Below are 15,070 nucleotides of genomic sequence, written 5' to 3' on the forward strand. Positions count from 1 at the left end.
TCTGGTTATTTTTGTTACACTTGTACAAGGTAGATGTGCGCGTCACAGAAGAAGGATACACAAACAAAACCTCCCCACATTCCTTTCACATGCCTTCCTTTCACAAGTGAGTGAGAGCAAGTCACTAATTAACTTGTCAGCAAAAATGAGGAAAACGAACTACAGCTCAAAGCGCTTAAGTTGCATTAATCCATACAGTTCATACAATTTGAGTGCAGACTTAAGTCAAAGTTAAGTTTAGTAATTTGTTGTCATAATTAATCGTTTCCAGCTCAGTCTTAATAAAAAGACAGACTATAGCCTACTTAAAGTCTTTCAGATGTTAAATAAAGCTTACAATGAGCAACAATAGCACCCTTGTTCCTGACCACAAAAACCTAGGCGGAGGCTTCATGTTTGGATTTTGGGTGTGGCTATATATATTTTTAGACAAAGGGGTAGACATGGGAAACAATGACCTAATGCAAGTGTGCTAGCTTGTTAACAAGGTTTAATTAACTGTGATTATAGATGTTCTCAATTTGGCTAGCAGCAATCTAACAAAATATACTAAGTGGAAAAACCCAACAGCTGGCTGATACTTGCTCTTGACACTAACCTCAAGTGGCCACTAGAGGAACTGTGGTTTTGGTCATTTAGCTGAATTTTATTCAACTCCAGCAGTAGCATTCTACTAGTGCCACAAAAAAGCATTTTTGTCTTTAGATAGCAAGATGCTAATATTCACTGAGGCAAGCTAAAGTTGTAGCCACAGCTGCCCTGGGGTAGACTGGCCTAGCTTTAATATTGTTTAATAGCTGGTCGAAAGTAGTTAGACCTCATAAAACATTCAAGCCACATTCTTAGTTGTGAGGGAAGTTTTGATCTTACCGTTAACAAATTAACAAAGGCAGTGTAAGGACGTTGGATTTCCACTTCACCTGAGACACGAGGCCTAGTGACCAGTGACCTGTGACTAAGACTACATGACTGCCCGGCAACCACTGATTTCATGGGAAAGTATCCCTGGAACGGTTCCAAGTAGTTACTGGAGATTGCTCTCAGACACCATTTTGGTAATCCCCAATCATGCAGGTCTATTGACCAGACAGTGACCACATAGTCCAGTTGATGAGTGGCTGCAATTTTTTTTACGTTTTACAACCACTTGGTGGTAAGTTAGTGAATAATTGCATGACAAGATATCTGTTTTCACTGGGTTCCATGCAAACTACTGCGGCAGTGTATTAGCAACCACGATCAATCGCAAGGACGTTTTTGGTCTAGCACCCTTTTTACGACCAATTTCACCTAGTGACTATTAACAACCTCCAGCAAGCTTTCACCACCCAATAGGCCTGTCTAACTGAGGCCTAATAAATGACTTGTTATAACAGTAAAAAAAAACCCTCCAAATTGTTCAAAATCCAATTGCTTGTAGTAGGTTTCCCAGCAAATTCTCTGTCATTTTGTACAAAACTTACAAGACTGCTATTCTCTTCAGGTCTCCCTTGAATGAAATAAGAGTTAAGCTGCTTGACTTACTATAGACCACTCCAGATCCAGCAGTGCTATAGGCTTTAAGCAGGAACAGGTAAGAAACAAAACAACAAAAATGCAAAGGTTTATTTGCATTATTAATGATGGCTACCAGGAGGTAACTCATTTGGTTTCAAAAACTAATTCCAATTGTATAGAATATGACATATATTCACATAATACTTCTTTAAAAATGTACTTTCCTGATATCTGTTTTCACTTAGAAATTCATTCTTCAGGGAATCAGTTTGCACATGAGTCCATGTGCAAACTGCTCATAGTTCAGGCTGCCAATGTTTAACTTTTTTTTTTTTTTTTACTTTATTTCCTCCCATGTCAGGGTTAGCTGGAATTTTTTCTATTTCCTGCTCTGTTTCCAGTGTTAACAATGCCACAAAGGATTACACAATCCTGCCCGATGGGAAATTCCGAGAGGCGGCCTACTTAAAGGAGTGATCACCAAGTGGCGCTTGTCACACTCTCTCTGATCGCCTTCAGGTGTTACACCTTTTCAGCGTCAGACACAGAAAGGCAGAGTGAACGCTCTGAGTTGGCTCATCAACCATGGCAAGCAGGAAAACGTGTCTCACGGTAGCTCTGTGCTCCCTCGTCATTATCATCAACTTTTTTGACAGCGCACAATCAGGTATTTCATACTAGTTAATATTTTAATGCACTTTCACTAATATTGCCAGTAGTAAGTTAAAAGTGTTATTTATAGCGGATTCTTTGTGTGTGTGCTTAAAGCGAGCTGCTGCCTGAGGTACTCCAACCGTCAGCCTCCTTGCAAACGGATTCTGGGTTACACCATTCAGAACATCAATAACGCCTGTGACATCAACGCCATCATGTAAGTTATAACGGTTTAAGTGTAGCATGATAAAAGCAGGTAGATTCATGAGGAAATAAGACATCTAACAAACTGAAACGCTAAGAAGTAGTCAAGTTAAAGCAAGTTGTGCATTTTTGTAGTTATTGTGTTTACTCTGTACAAAGATTGTAGATTATGGAAAAGTTTATATATCAAATGTATTATTATTATTACATAAAAAGAGAAATGCTCACATTTAAGAAGTTTAGGGAATGAATTAAGACTGCTCATAAATATCTGTTCAATCAGTTTATGTGGGCCAGCTCAAGTAGTGGTATTCTCAAGGAAGGACTATAGATAGGAAACTTAACCAGTTATATGATACACCTGAAGTGCAAATGTGAAAAAATGTACAAAAACAGCAAGAGCTAATGCCAATCTTTCATCCTGGTGTCTGGTTATAAATTCTGTGTAACATATCTTATCTGCACATTTCACCTTGTGGTGAAAAGATAATGGCTGTGTGTGCTTGGCATTTGCGCTCTCTCGGGCGGGCTAAACCTTGTGTATCTAAATAGCAAAATAGCATTTAATCTGTGACTAAAAAGCAATCGCGACAAGTTCAGGACACTCTGCAGTTAATAATCAAGCTAACACACTGGAATGAAACTCCATCGAGAGAGACTGTATCTTGAGGGTAAATGACTGCTTTCATCCTCTTTCCCAACAGTTTTCATGCTCCGGGAAGGTTTGTGTGTGCCGACCCATCAAAGCCGTTGACCCAGAAAGTGATGAAGTGTCTTGAGTAAGTATAAATGCCCCTGTGGTGTATTGTTTGGCTGAGCGTTATATTCACTCTCAGCTGCTCAGTGAGTCAAACTGATCTTATTTCATTGATTTTGTTTTTGCAGTGAAAAGAAGCGGAAGGCCAACAAAGAAAATTCCAACAACAATGCATCTTAAACTCTCTTTAAGTGTTCTTATCTGCACTAATATTATCATAATAGTAAATCTACACATAAATATAATTTGTTGTGTGAACTTTCCTTATATTTATTCTGTTTTATAAACAGGGAAGAGTAGTATTCTTAATACATGTGTGAGCTATTAGCTTTAGTGCTTCAACAACAAAAAAACTTGTGCTTTTTTTAAAGTAATGTAAAATATTATTATTTTGTTATATGTGTTATTGTTTGATTTATTTTCTGAAGAAGATGAAATATAAAACCCTGTATTTAAGTGTGAGATATTCATTGTATTTAATATTTGTCAGAGAATTTATTAAAAGAGTTATTTGATAAAAACACATGTCTGTCTGTATGGACTCCACAAGCAACCACACGCTGTCAAATTTTTGTCCTTATTGTAAACAAAAGAATTAATAACGCTGCAAAAGGATCCTAAATAAAAAGAAATTAGCTGACAGTGATTAGCAAACAGTGATAAATATGTACAATACCATATTTATATAAGGTATACATCTCTGTTTAAAAAGGTTTAAATCCTAGTGTTAAACATTGGAAAAAGAACATCAATGTTTTTTCCTGGTGTATAACTGTAATACAAATTAAAGATGTTCTTTATTTAATGTAATTATTCATAGAACAAAATATTCAGAATGGAAGGAATATGATCACAAATGAAGGAATATGTTTAAGTTCAGTTCATTCACATAGACTGTGAAGTCTGAAAAATTGAGCCACTGTAGAAGAGTTATAAACCTGCTTTCTTTCTAATGGCCAGCAAGGGGTGATGCCTTTTGTTGCATAGACATGGGAAAATAGCCTTTTAGTTGCCTCTATGATCTCAGTGAACACTTTTCTGATGAATGTATCCTGTCAGTCACTAGTTTGTGTCTTACTACCCATATGGTTTTAATTTAATAAACTTAGTTTCTTAGTAACTGTGGGGAGGCACTTATAGATGGACAAAATGTGTTACCTATTAGAGAAATAGTGGTTTAATTGGATAATTCCAATGTATCTCAGCTTGGTACATCTGTTGCAGGATGGTTTTATGGGTTATCTTAACTTTAACTACCTAACTCTTCCATAAACAAACCTGTAGGTGAACCGCCTATCTAATAACGCTGGTATAAGTAGAGGGTGCAAAGTTCACACAAGCCAAAGAACAACAGACATGTTAATGAGGAAGGCTGAAATAAAATTGGAAAAGAACTGAAATTACTTTTACAGTGCAATGAAACGTGATTTTCCATTGTTATCTATCAGCAGTGACTAAACAAGCTTAGTAATTAAACCAAGAGAGATATTATACTTTAGACTTGTTTAAAAGGCTTTGTTTGCATTTATTATACATATAATGTGTCCTTTATCTACGATAGATATAGTAAGATATTCTTATATATTCATTATGATTCTCAGTCATTTATTGTGTAAGTTATATTCAGCTGACAATCATTGTCTCTTACTTCTTGCAAAACTTCTTTGTTTCAGTAATGCAAAAAGACGAAGATTAAGATGTATGATTGAATGAATTATGTGCAGCATTTTAATCGACCAAAATGCTGACTCTGTAATACTTTGATTAACAAGAAATTGCAGTAAAGTTATCATAGACATTTGTTTCATATTTTCTTGCTTCACTAGTACTGTTTAAAACCAACATTTCTGTAAGTAAGTAAAACTTCAAATATTTGCTGGAGAAACACTCAAAACCTTTAAAATAATGAAACATCAGAACACTGTAAACTATTATCAGGAAATTAAAAAATAAAAATAGAAATCTATAAAAGAAATAGATTAAAAAATTGTTATATTTTCCTCATGGCACAGTTGACACAGTGAGAAGTAACATATTTGCTTCTGGATCTTCTCTGGTCTCCAGAGCCTGGCAAAGTTTCTCCCAGAACAGCTCGGTGTGCGCTCCAGCTCGCGGCCAGCTCAGGTAGGTTTTCCTCTTTAGCATCTTTCTCATGCGGTGGTAAGGAGACAACAGATAGCTGGGAATCTCCTCCATGAACACCAGGATTAGAACATCTGTCTGCTCATCAAACAGACGAAAACTAAAGATAAGAGGGAGAAAAGGGATGCATAAGTACTTTCTTTGAAAGAGTAAAGTAATGAAGATAATACAAAAATAAATGAAATAAACATGTTTTAAGAGAATAAAATAAAACACCTGTGAACATGGCAGATTAAAGAGGAAATTAAAAGCTAGCAAAAAAAAAAAAGATGAAATTTTAAGCAAATTTTAAGCAATTTTAAGCATGCCGGTGTAACATAACTGTACAGTACTGCACAGATCAGAAAATCACATAGTGGAACACAGTCATGTCAAGTCCTCTTCTTTCAGTTGTTCCCTTTAGGGGTCACCACAGGGGATCATCTGCCTCCATCTCAACCTCTTCTGCCACATATAGTAGATGCAGTTAAGCACGTCCTGCTTCACATCCATGAACCTCCTATGTGACCTCCTAAGCCATCTTAACCTTGCCTCTCAAACGTTGTCTCCAAACAGGTCAACCTGAGCTGTCTCTCTGATATTCTCATTTCTAATTCTGTAACTCCCAATTAAAAGTGGAGTCATTTTGTTAGGCTCGCCACTCATGGGAAGTTTAATTGCTGTTCCAAGTTTTGTGGATAATGGCTCCCACCATGGTTCGCTGGAGTCCCAAAGTCTTTATAACCCCTTCCAGACTGACAGGCGTCAATGACTTTCTTATCTTTCTTGAGCTTCTTTAGATCTTTGCATGGTGAATTGCTGTTTGAGATGTTTTACCTTGTCAGGCAGGTTCTGTTTAAGTAAATATTGATTTAACAAGTCTGGGAGTATCAGGCCTGGGTATGGTTAGTGAATTTTGAACTCAACTTGATGAATTAAATCATCTTTTAAACAAAAAATTTTGTATTTGCTTTGGTTACATTTGTCCAATATTAAATGTTGTTTGATAATCTGAAACATGTAAGCGTAACAAATATGCAAAAAAAAAAAAGGGGCAGATGCTTTTTCATGGCACCGTGTTTGCAGTAACTTTGGTTGTGCCATCGTCACTGTTGATATTAGCATAAAAGCACTGTTAACACCTTTCAATTTCAATTTTATATTTTAATGTCATTGCTACAGTCTTGTGGTGCACCAACAGGTTACCTGGCTGCCTGGATCTCTCTGGAGCACCATTCACTCTCGAGGTATTTGCGACTGATCACACAAATGGTCTTTCTGCTTCCATAAATAGCATCTGTAATGTTATCTATGATGGGTCTCCCTAATGAAGAGAAGGGGGAAAAAAACACAGCCAGTAATAAAACCATGAGGTTTGTATCCTCAGCTTTTTAGTAAAGTAGTATAGTGACACCCTCTGGAGTACATATGAAAGTACACATTTGACTGCAAAAGCTTCTAACACTATGCCCTCATTATCTCCAGATAATTGTTAGATAGTCTCTCTTTTGATTATATAAATAACTGCCACTTCAAATATAACTGCATAAGTCAAATGATGTTACATTTTTCTAAAAACATTCTAGAAAATGTCCTGAATCTAATAATTTAGTTGGGATTAAACAGAGATACCGACAAACACACAATTTTAAGAGACATCCCACTTGTCGAACCATTAATATTTAACTTTAATTCAAACTTCCATCTCACCTGGTTCAAAGTCTCGATGGTGTAGGCACAGTCTCCAGCCCTGTTCTCCTTCCAGTTTTGGCAAGAGCTTGTCAATAACCCAAGGCTCATCGTGGGTGTTATAGGAGATAAAGGCGTCGTACTGATGAGGAGTTTTCTTGTTTTTGTGCTTTTTGTCAAAGAGCCAAGCTATGAACAGGTAATAGGCATAGACCAGCTGCAACCCCATGAAATGGTAAGTGAAGGACACCACCATCAAGCATAGGATTGTACACGTGCAGAGAACAAAGCAAATAAAGTCAGTGTTGTCTAAGCAGGAGCTGGTGTCCATGTCCAACAGCTTCTTACTTTTGAATTCTTGTGGGTAGTTGCACGTAAAGTTATATGCATCATAAACTTGAGTTTTGCTGTCATTTATTGCCCACCAGAGAAACCAGCTGTTATCACAGTTGCAGGTGAATCCATTGCCCTGAAGGTCCAGATAAGTCAGAGCTGGTAGGGATTTTATATATTCTCTGCGGATAACTGGATATAAATTCTGTCTTGCCTGTAGAAACTCCAGCTTTGTGAGGTTGGCATCTATAAGGAACTCTAGAGAGTAAAGAGCTGTCCTGGATATGTAAAGGCTTTTAAGGTTTGGAATTGGGAAAAACAAATCTGGAGGGAGTTCTTTAAGTTCATTTGAAGAAAGTTCAAGTAATTGCAGCTGTGGTGTGTAAACAAAGGTGTCTTTGTCCAGAGACGCAATACGGATATTCCTGGCTTTGAAACTCAAAAGGCTGGTCAAACCTTGCAAAAAGTTCCCAGGCAGATAACTATGCAACCTGTGGTGTTGTGAAAAAACAAGCAGTTCCTCTAGATGGGACAGCTGAGAAAATGGAGGATCAGGCAAATTTCTACTTTTCTTATAATTGATGTGATTTTCACTCAAATCCAGTCTTCTTAAATTAATCAGAGGATTGAAAACATCTTTGTTTAGTTCATCTTGTGAAATATCATTGTTTTGTAGATTAATTTGGGTCAGATTTGTCAGTCCACTGAAACTCTTACTTTCAAGTACTTTTATTTTGTTTTGGTGTAATGACAGGTTCTGGAGGGAGTGCAAGCCTTTAAATGCATCCTTTTTGATTGCAGTGAGTTTGTTTCCATTCAAATGCAGCTGTGTGAGGTTTGGCAAATGTTCTTTGAAAGCACCGTTCAATTTAGTTATTTGGTTTGTCTGTAATTTTAGAGTTTGTAATCCTTTTAAATCCTTGAAAAGACATGGTTTCAGAGCTGTGATTGAATTCTGATAAAGATAAAGCTTTCTGAGCTTTGTCTGATTGGTGAAATCATGGCAGTCCAGTGTGCTGATGTTATTGGTGCTCAGATCCAGCTCTGAAAGACTTGGTAGATTCCTTGTTGCAGCTGGAACTAGTGGAATCCTGTTTTTACTCAGCGTTAAAATCCTTAAGTTTTTAAGGGATCTGAAAGCATCATCATGGATGTATTTTATTTTGTTGTCTGTCAAAACTAACTCAGTTACATTAATACACAACTTAAACAAGTATGCATTAACAAAGCTGAGCTTATTGCTTCGAAGCTGCAGAGTCCTCATTGTTGGGATGGTGCAGGAAATGTTGATCAGTGTGGTCAGGTTATGCGTCATTGCATTCATTCTCAGAATAGTTAATGATGAGTTCACTGACTCTAACAACCTTTCCATGTCCCCAAGACCCAAATGAAGCTCACTAATGTCAAGAGTAGTAACACGACTAAGAAATGTCTTGTTTTGCACGTCCCATATCATTTGTTTCTTTCTGGCTTGGCTCCCAATTTTAAACCAGGTGAGATTTGGAAAAACATCGGCAGTGATCCTGAAGACTGCGAGGGGATTTTTCGACAAATCAAGGTACTGAAGTTCTAATGATTTGTTTGTCAATTCAAATGATTGAAAAGTGGTTAAATCATTGTTGCTTATTACCAGCTCCTGTAGATGTGGCAGATGTTGCAATATCAGTTGAACTTTTGTAATGTGGTGCAGTTTGTTATGAGAAATGTCCAGAAGTTTTAAACTTGTCATGTTCTTAAAAGATGTGGATGCCACTTGTTTAATGCGATTTTGATTAATTCTTAGCTCAATGAGGCAACTCAAGCCATCAAAAACATTCTCTCCCAGTGTAACAAGTTTGTTATTATTTAGATTTAATGTCTCAAGAGAACTTAGACTGGCAAACACACCACTTTCTATCTGTGAAATGTTGTTGATATTAAGGTCTAACTTAGTCAAATTTAGTAGATCTTTGAAGTCTGATGCATGTATTGTTGAAATTCTGTTAGAAGTTAAATCGAGGCCTGTCACAGTTGAGGGAATATCTCCAGGAACAGCTCTGAGTTTACTTCCGACACATATGGCCGTACTGTAGCTGATTCTGCAAGTCTTCAGGGAAAATCCATCAACCGGTGCAATGAACGTGATGATGCACAGCGTGTAAAAAATAATCCGCGATTTGCAACATTTTGTTCCTCTTTCTAATTTGGTTTGTTCCTCTTCCAATCCAGGATCCATTATTAATCTTTGTAACAAACAGGAAAGCCCAACGCAGACAACCAGAAAACATAAACTATAGTCCACTGTCCATAGTCCACTGAATTTAACTGCTACAGACAATCCTGGGAAGCCAAAAACATAAAGAAACAAAGATTAAGGAATCAACAAGAAAACAAATTGCAAAGAGTCAAAAATATCTTATTCATCTTACAACCAATACAAAAATGCATCAAGACCTCTTTATTCCAAATTTATGACATGTGCTGTGTCACATTAGGATGGAAATATCCAGAAATCTTTGTGTTGTACTTGACACTTTCCACCAACTTCTGTTATTTCTGTCCTTTTACTATTTTAATATTTAAAGAAAATAAATAGTGAAAGTAGCCAAGAGAAGATTTGGAGAAGTTTAGACATCTTCAAAATATGGTGTGTATGCAGGCTTGAAGTGTTTAATGGAGTAAGATGTATTTTGATTTTATGACAAATACAGTGGCTTGCAAAAGAATTCGGCCCCCTTGAACTTTTCCACATTTTGTCACATTACTGCCACAAACATGAATCAACTTTATTGGAATTCCACGTGAAAGACCAACACAAAGTGGTGTACACGTGAGAAGTGGAACGAAAATCATACATGATTCCAAACATCTATTTCAAATAAATAACTGCAAAGTGGGGTGTGCATAATTACTCAGCCCCCTGAGTCAATACTTTGTAGAACCACCTTTTGCTGCAATTACAGCTGCCAGTCTTTTAGGGTCTGTCTCTACCAGCTTTGCACATCTAGAGACTGAAATTCTTGCCCATTCTTCTTTGCAAAACAGCTCCAGCTCAGTCAGATTAGATGGACAGCGTTTCTGAACAGCAGTTTTCAGATCTTGCCACAGATTCTCGATTGGATTTAGATCTGGACTTTGACTGGGTCATTCTACACATGGATATATTTTGTTTTAAACCATTCCATCGTTGCCCTGACCTGTCTGGTGTGTTCTTTGGACTTCATGGTGTTGTTGCTCCCAATATTCTCTTAGACAACCTCTGAGGCCATCACAGAGCAGCTGTATTTGTACTGACATTAGGTTACACACAGGTGCACTCTATTTAGTCATTAGCACTCATCAGGCAATGTCTATGGGCAACTGACTGCACTCAGACCAAAGGGGGCTGAATAATTAAGCAATAATTTTGGCTGTAATGTGACAAAATGTGGGAAAGTTCAAGGGGGCCAAATACTTTTGCAAGCCACTGTATCTTATAATGCAGTGTGCAGTCTTGAGTCACTCCTCAGTTCTTTATATTTAACCAGAAAAATGGAACTAGGTGCACCTAATTATTGAAAGTTGATGTTTGGTCAGACCACCTTTATACTTCAACACAGGCCAATCTCTTTTAGGCAAGCTTTTTTATAACTTATGTAAGTAGCCTTCAAAAACAATTTTGAGGCTCTGGAAAGGCCAGTGCATGACTGTACTGTTCCACTCTGTGTGTTTTTCTCCATTCTGCTTTACTGCTTTACTCCACTGGCAGTGGATTTTGGATCACTGTCATACTGAAAAATGAAATGTTCCAAATAAAATGTTTCTGTATGGTACTACAGGACTGATCAAATTTTTGAGGTACCCAAATCATAACAGAACCTTTACTCTGTTTTACAGATGGCTGTAGACACTCATTGTTACATCTCTCCTGACCACCTCTGTACATACTGACAGTGTAAACCACATTTTTTAAATCTGCAGTCATCATTTCATAAGACCTGTAGCAACTGATTTTCAGTCCAGTTCTTCAGTTCTTGTGTAATTTGTCAGCCAGTCTCACGCTTTCTCTTCCTCAAGAATTGGTTCTTCACATCAACCTTTTTTTTTCAGTTTCTTACAGACATGACTTTTAGATACTGTTCATAGGATGTACATAGTTTTACTAACTTTTTAAAGACATGCTGCACAGCCGGCTGAGATATGTCAAGTATTCAGCTAGTAGCTCTTTGGGAGTCTGCTTACTGGTGCAAAAATACCATTTGTGACAGTCAAACTGTTTTCCTTGATTCAACTAAAGAAATGGGAACAAACTGTGTTTTTTGGTAACAGCTAGTAACAGAGAACCAATTTAAAATGAGTCCTTTGCTCAGTTGTCTGTTTTGTGTAGACAGAACTAGGTGCCCTTTTCTTCCTTGAATGAGTCATAGGTCAGTGTTAAGTGAGTTAACCATAAAACATAAGCAAAAAACTCTGAAAAAGTCTGTTACAAAGACTGGGAGGAAAATGAGTAAAAAAAAGCTGTTAATGTCCAAAGAAGAACATTTAAAGACCTTCAGAAAGCACAAAAAACTGCTGCTCAAGACCATTTAAAAATGAAATTACAAGAAGGTCTTTGTCCTTAAAAGCACCATAATAAAGAAACGAGGCGTGGGTAAGACTTTGTTGCCAATTTTTTGCAAACGATTTTGACAAATATTACTCATTCTGAGACTATTACCAGTCCCTCCTATTTTCATTGCACCTTCCAGTTTTATTAAAAGAGAAATACATTTTACGGCACAAGTAAAATGTATGACAACCCTAGTTGTCATACATTTGTAGCTTAATTCAGATTTGGACCCACACAGAGGCATGACGAACAAATGAAATCTTAAAAAAACTTACTGAAGTTAAATGAAGATTTGTTGGAAAAAAAAAAACTGTGGTAGATAATCCAATCCAACATCAAATCCAAGAGGCAAAGTGACCAAGGAATGAGACATGAAGCACGAAGTGCTGAAATGATGTAGGAAAATAGAAAGGCAGGAGAACAGCTTCGTAAAGAGAGTGGACTGACAAGTGGCAGGGCTATAAATACACAAAGAGCTGAACCAATGGGCTATGAAGGCAAAACAGGAAACACCTTTAAATGTAATCGTTTTAAATAAAGAGAAAAACGATCCCCTCTGTGAGTAATCCAGCTACTAAAAGGAAATCTGTTAGTTTTACATCAAGAGCCACATTTATCATGTGCGGTTTCATAATAATAAAAAATCCTAAGCTTGATCAATGAGCACATTAAAACCAGTGAAGTCAGTGTATCCATGTCCTTTAATTCAACTCTGTATACAGGAAGTGGAACTGTGGTCAGGCCCTTTCTCTGAATATATTAAGATGACTTACATATGGAAGGAATAGTACTTTAAAGGATATTTGAAGTTTATTTTAACCTGGTACATTTCTGACTAATGTGTCTGTGGAGGCGGTGTGGTCTCTGGCTCCACTGCAGTGGAGGGTGGTATAGCGAGCTCAAGGGGCAGTGCTAGTCTGGCTGGCAGCTGCTGCCACTCAGTAATCAGGTTCTTCCATTTTTTCAGTGACGCTGGGACATAAGGGCTGTATCCCAAGTACGCAGTCTCAACGATCCTCAAGGGCCGCGTACTTAAAGACCGCTAAGGCCGGAAGTGCGAGGCTTGTGAAATGGGACGGTCTAGCCTCCGTTGCGCTGCCCAGGTTGCCTAGCAACCATGATACTAACAGCTAGAAACGTTACATAAAGCTTTGTTTGACAGAAATGAAGGAGAAAATTTGTCGGCAAAATTATCCACACCCACCGCCACGCTATGCATTCTGGGATATGTTGGGCCACGAAGTCTACACCGCCACGTCCTTAAAATTCAGGGAAATGAAGGACGCATTTGAGGGCCGCATTTCGAGCAGCCGTCGAATTGGGACAGCCTTCGTCGCGTCTTAAAATGCGGCCTTTAAGGCTGCCGACCCTGAATTGGGATACAACCAAGGAGAGAGAGAAGTGTGGAGTGCAGAAGCAGCTGGAAAGCTGACTGCTCCAATGTCAAAACGACAAAAGAGAACATTGTTGTGTAAAAAAAATCTACTGTCCTTTATGGCTTATGTTAATGCTGTACTTACCACCTCTGATGTAGAAATCCAGGAAAATGGTGTAGTTTTCCAATACACAAATTCTTCATTATGTGAATTCCTTGTCCTTGGATCCTTGTCCTGTTAGCTGTTGGACAGATAGCCTCGCATTTGACTCTGGAATACTTTGGTACATTCCATTTGCTGTTCCTGTATGTTTGAGTTATACAATATGATAGTATCTTCACTAAAGTGAAGAGTAAAAGTGGGATTCTGTCATAGCCTCATATCTGGCAAAAATGGAGGCAGCCTGTTCATATGACCTAAAGAACAACAGGCACATTAATGGAGGAATGCACCAGATTGAAATAAGCTGGAATTACATTTACAGTTTTGGGCAATCTTTCATATCCCTTGTTTGTCCATAAAAACACTAACAGCATGCAGACATTTCATGAGCATTCAGGATTATAACTCTCAAGCTCTCAATACATTATGTCATTATATTTCATGCTTTTTTAATGGGCGTGTTTGGATATACTATGCCTAAACTATTTGTTTGATCTGTGCTAGGAATTTTATAAATATTCTTATGTAGGTGCTGAGAAAAAAACTGGCTTTTGAAAAGTTATTTTAAACTAAGTCACAAAGTGACAAATATGCTCCAATTTCTCAGAAAGGGGCCAAATTCTGTGAAAATGTGTGTATTTTTATCTCTAAAGAGGGAACTAAAGTCATATTTGAAAGAAGAGGAAGAAGGTACATCCTTTTTCAGGTCTAATGTTTCTAATATATCAGGACATAACAAAATGTTATTGCCTCAGCTGAACTTATTCCAATGTGTCATTATTTATTTAACAAAACTGAAGCCAAAATGGAGGAGAAGTGTGTTAAAAAGTATACCCCATGATTCAAAAGCTTGTAGAATCAGCTTTAAGAGTAATAGCTTGACGTAATAGGTTTCTGTTTGAGTTTATCAGTCTCTCACAATATTGTAGAGTAACTTTTACCGTCTCTTCTTGACAACCTTACAGCCCAGGTCACTGAGGTTTGAAAACAGCATTCACAAAGTCCTGCATTAAAGTTGGATTGCGGTTTAGATCATTGCAATAATTTGCTATAATCTGTTGTAGAGTTGCTGCTGTGCTTGGGATCCTTGTCCGGTTGCTTTAGCTGTTGGACAGATGACCTCACATTTGTCTCTAGAATACTTAGAGTCAAATCTGAGTCCTTACTTACAGATATACATTCTTTTTGCTGTTCCTGTATGTTTATGCCATACAATATACTAGTATCTTTTTAAGACTAAAGTGAAGATTCTTTTAAAAAAGATTAAAAGAATTCTCCCAGTTCTTTGAATCTTTGGGCTGAAGGAAGGACACTTACTCGGTGTATAAATGCTCAATCAACAATCCTTTATTTCCATACAATTTTCACACACTGAGCATAACAACCATCCGGATGGGGAGAGATGCAGAGAGGGTCACAGCAAGTCTCAAAATGGTGATGTGTTACACAGCTTCTTATACTTTCCACGGGCCCCCACCTGGTCGTAAACCTAAACATTCACACTCTCTTATCTGTCGTGGCGCCTAAGTTATGACCTCGGGCTCCCTGTCTTTCTACCCCCTACAAGGGTGGGGGCACAGAATGTTGTCTGTTTCTGCTATTATCGGCACAAGGTCCTTCGCACACAACATTCTCAGAAAATGATTTAAGCAGTCTGACATGACAAGAAAACAGTGTAAAACATTCACAGCAGATAAATGGTGGCGCCCA

General features: G+C 37.7%; 2 protein-coding genes across 3 annotated transcripts; one reads left to right on the plus strand and one right to left on the minus strand.

The window, feature by feature from the left end:
- Positions 1–2,022: 2,022 nt before the first annotated feature.
- ccl20b (chemokine (C-C motif) ligand 20b) lies at positions 2,023–3,635 on the plus strand. The gene is made up of 4 exons (XM_085173285.1): positions 2,023–2,164; positions 2,266–2,368; positions 3,060–3,134; positions 3,241–3,635. The coding sequence occupies exons 1-4, from the start codon at positions 2,083–2,085 to the stop codon at positions 3,290–3,292; spliced, it is 312 nt and encodes a 103-aa protein (XP_085029411.1). The 5' UTR covers positions 2,023–2,082; the 3' UTR covers positions 3,293–3,635.
- Positions 3,636–5,098: 1,463 nt separating this feature from the next.
- LOC146511658 (uncharacterized) lies at positions 5,099–12,979 on the minus strand. Of its 2 annotated transcripts, XM_085173272.1 has the most exons (4): positions 12,098–12,979; positions 6,944–9,574; positions 6,440–6,557; positions 5,099–5,354 (listed from the first exon to the last, which is right to left on the minus strand). In XM_085173272.1, the coding sequence occupies exons 1-4, from the start codon at positions 12,156–12,158 to the stop codon at positions 5,114–5,116; spliced, it is 3,051 nt and encodes a 1,016-aa protein (XP_085029398.1). In that variant the 5' UTR covers positions 12,159–12,979; the 3' UTR covers positions 5,099–5,113. The 2 variants fall into 2 exon arrangements, with proteins under 2 accessions (XP_085029398.1, XP_085029399.1); XM_085173273.1 differs by having other exon boundaries at positions 6,944–12,979.
- Positions 12,980–15,070: the final 2,091 nt, after the last annotated feature.

Source organism: Neolamprologus multifasciatus, chromosome 9 (assembly GCF_963576455.1).
Source record: "Neolamprologus multifasciatus chromosome 9, fNeoMul1.2, whole genome shotgun sequence".
Lineage (NCBI taxonomy): Eukaryota > Metazoa > Chordata > Actinopteri > Cichliformes > Cichlidae > Neolamprologus > Neolamprologus multifasciatus.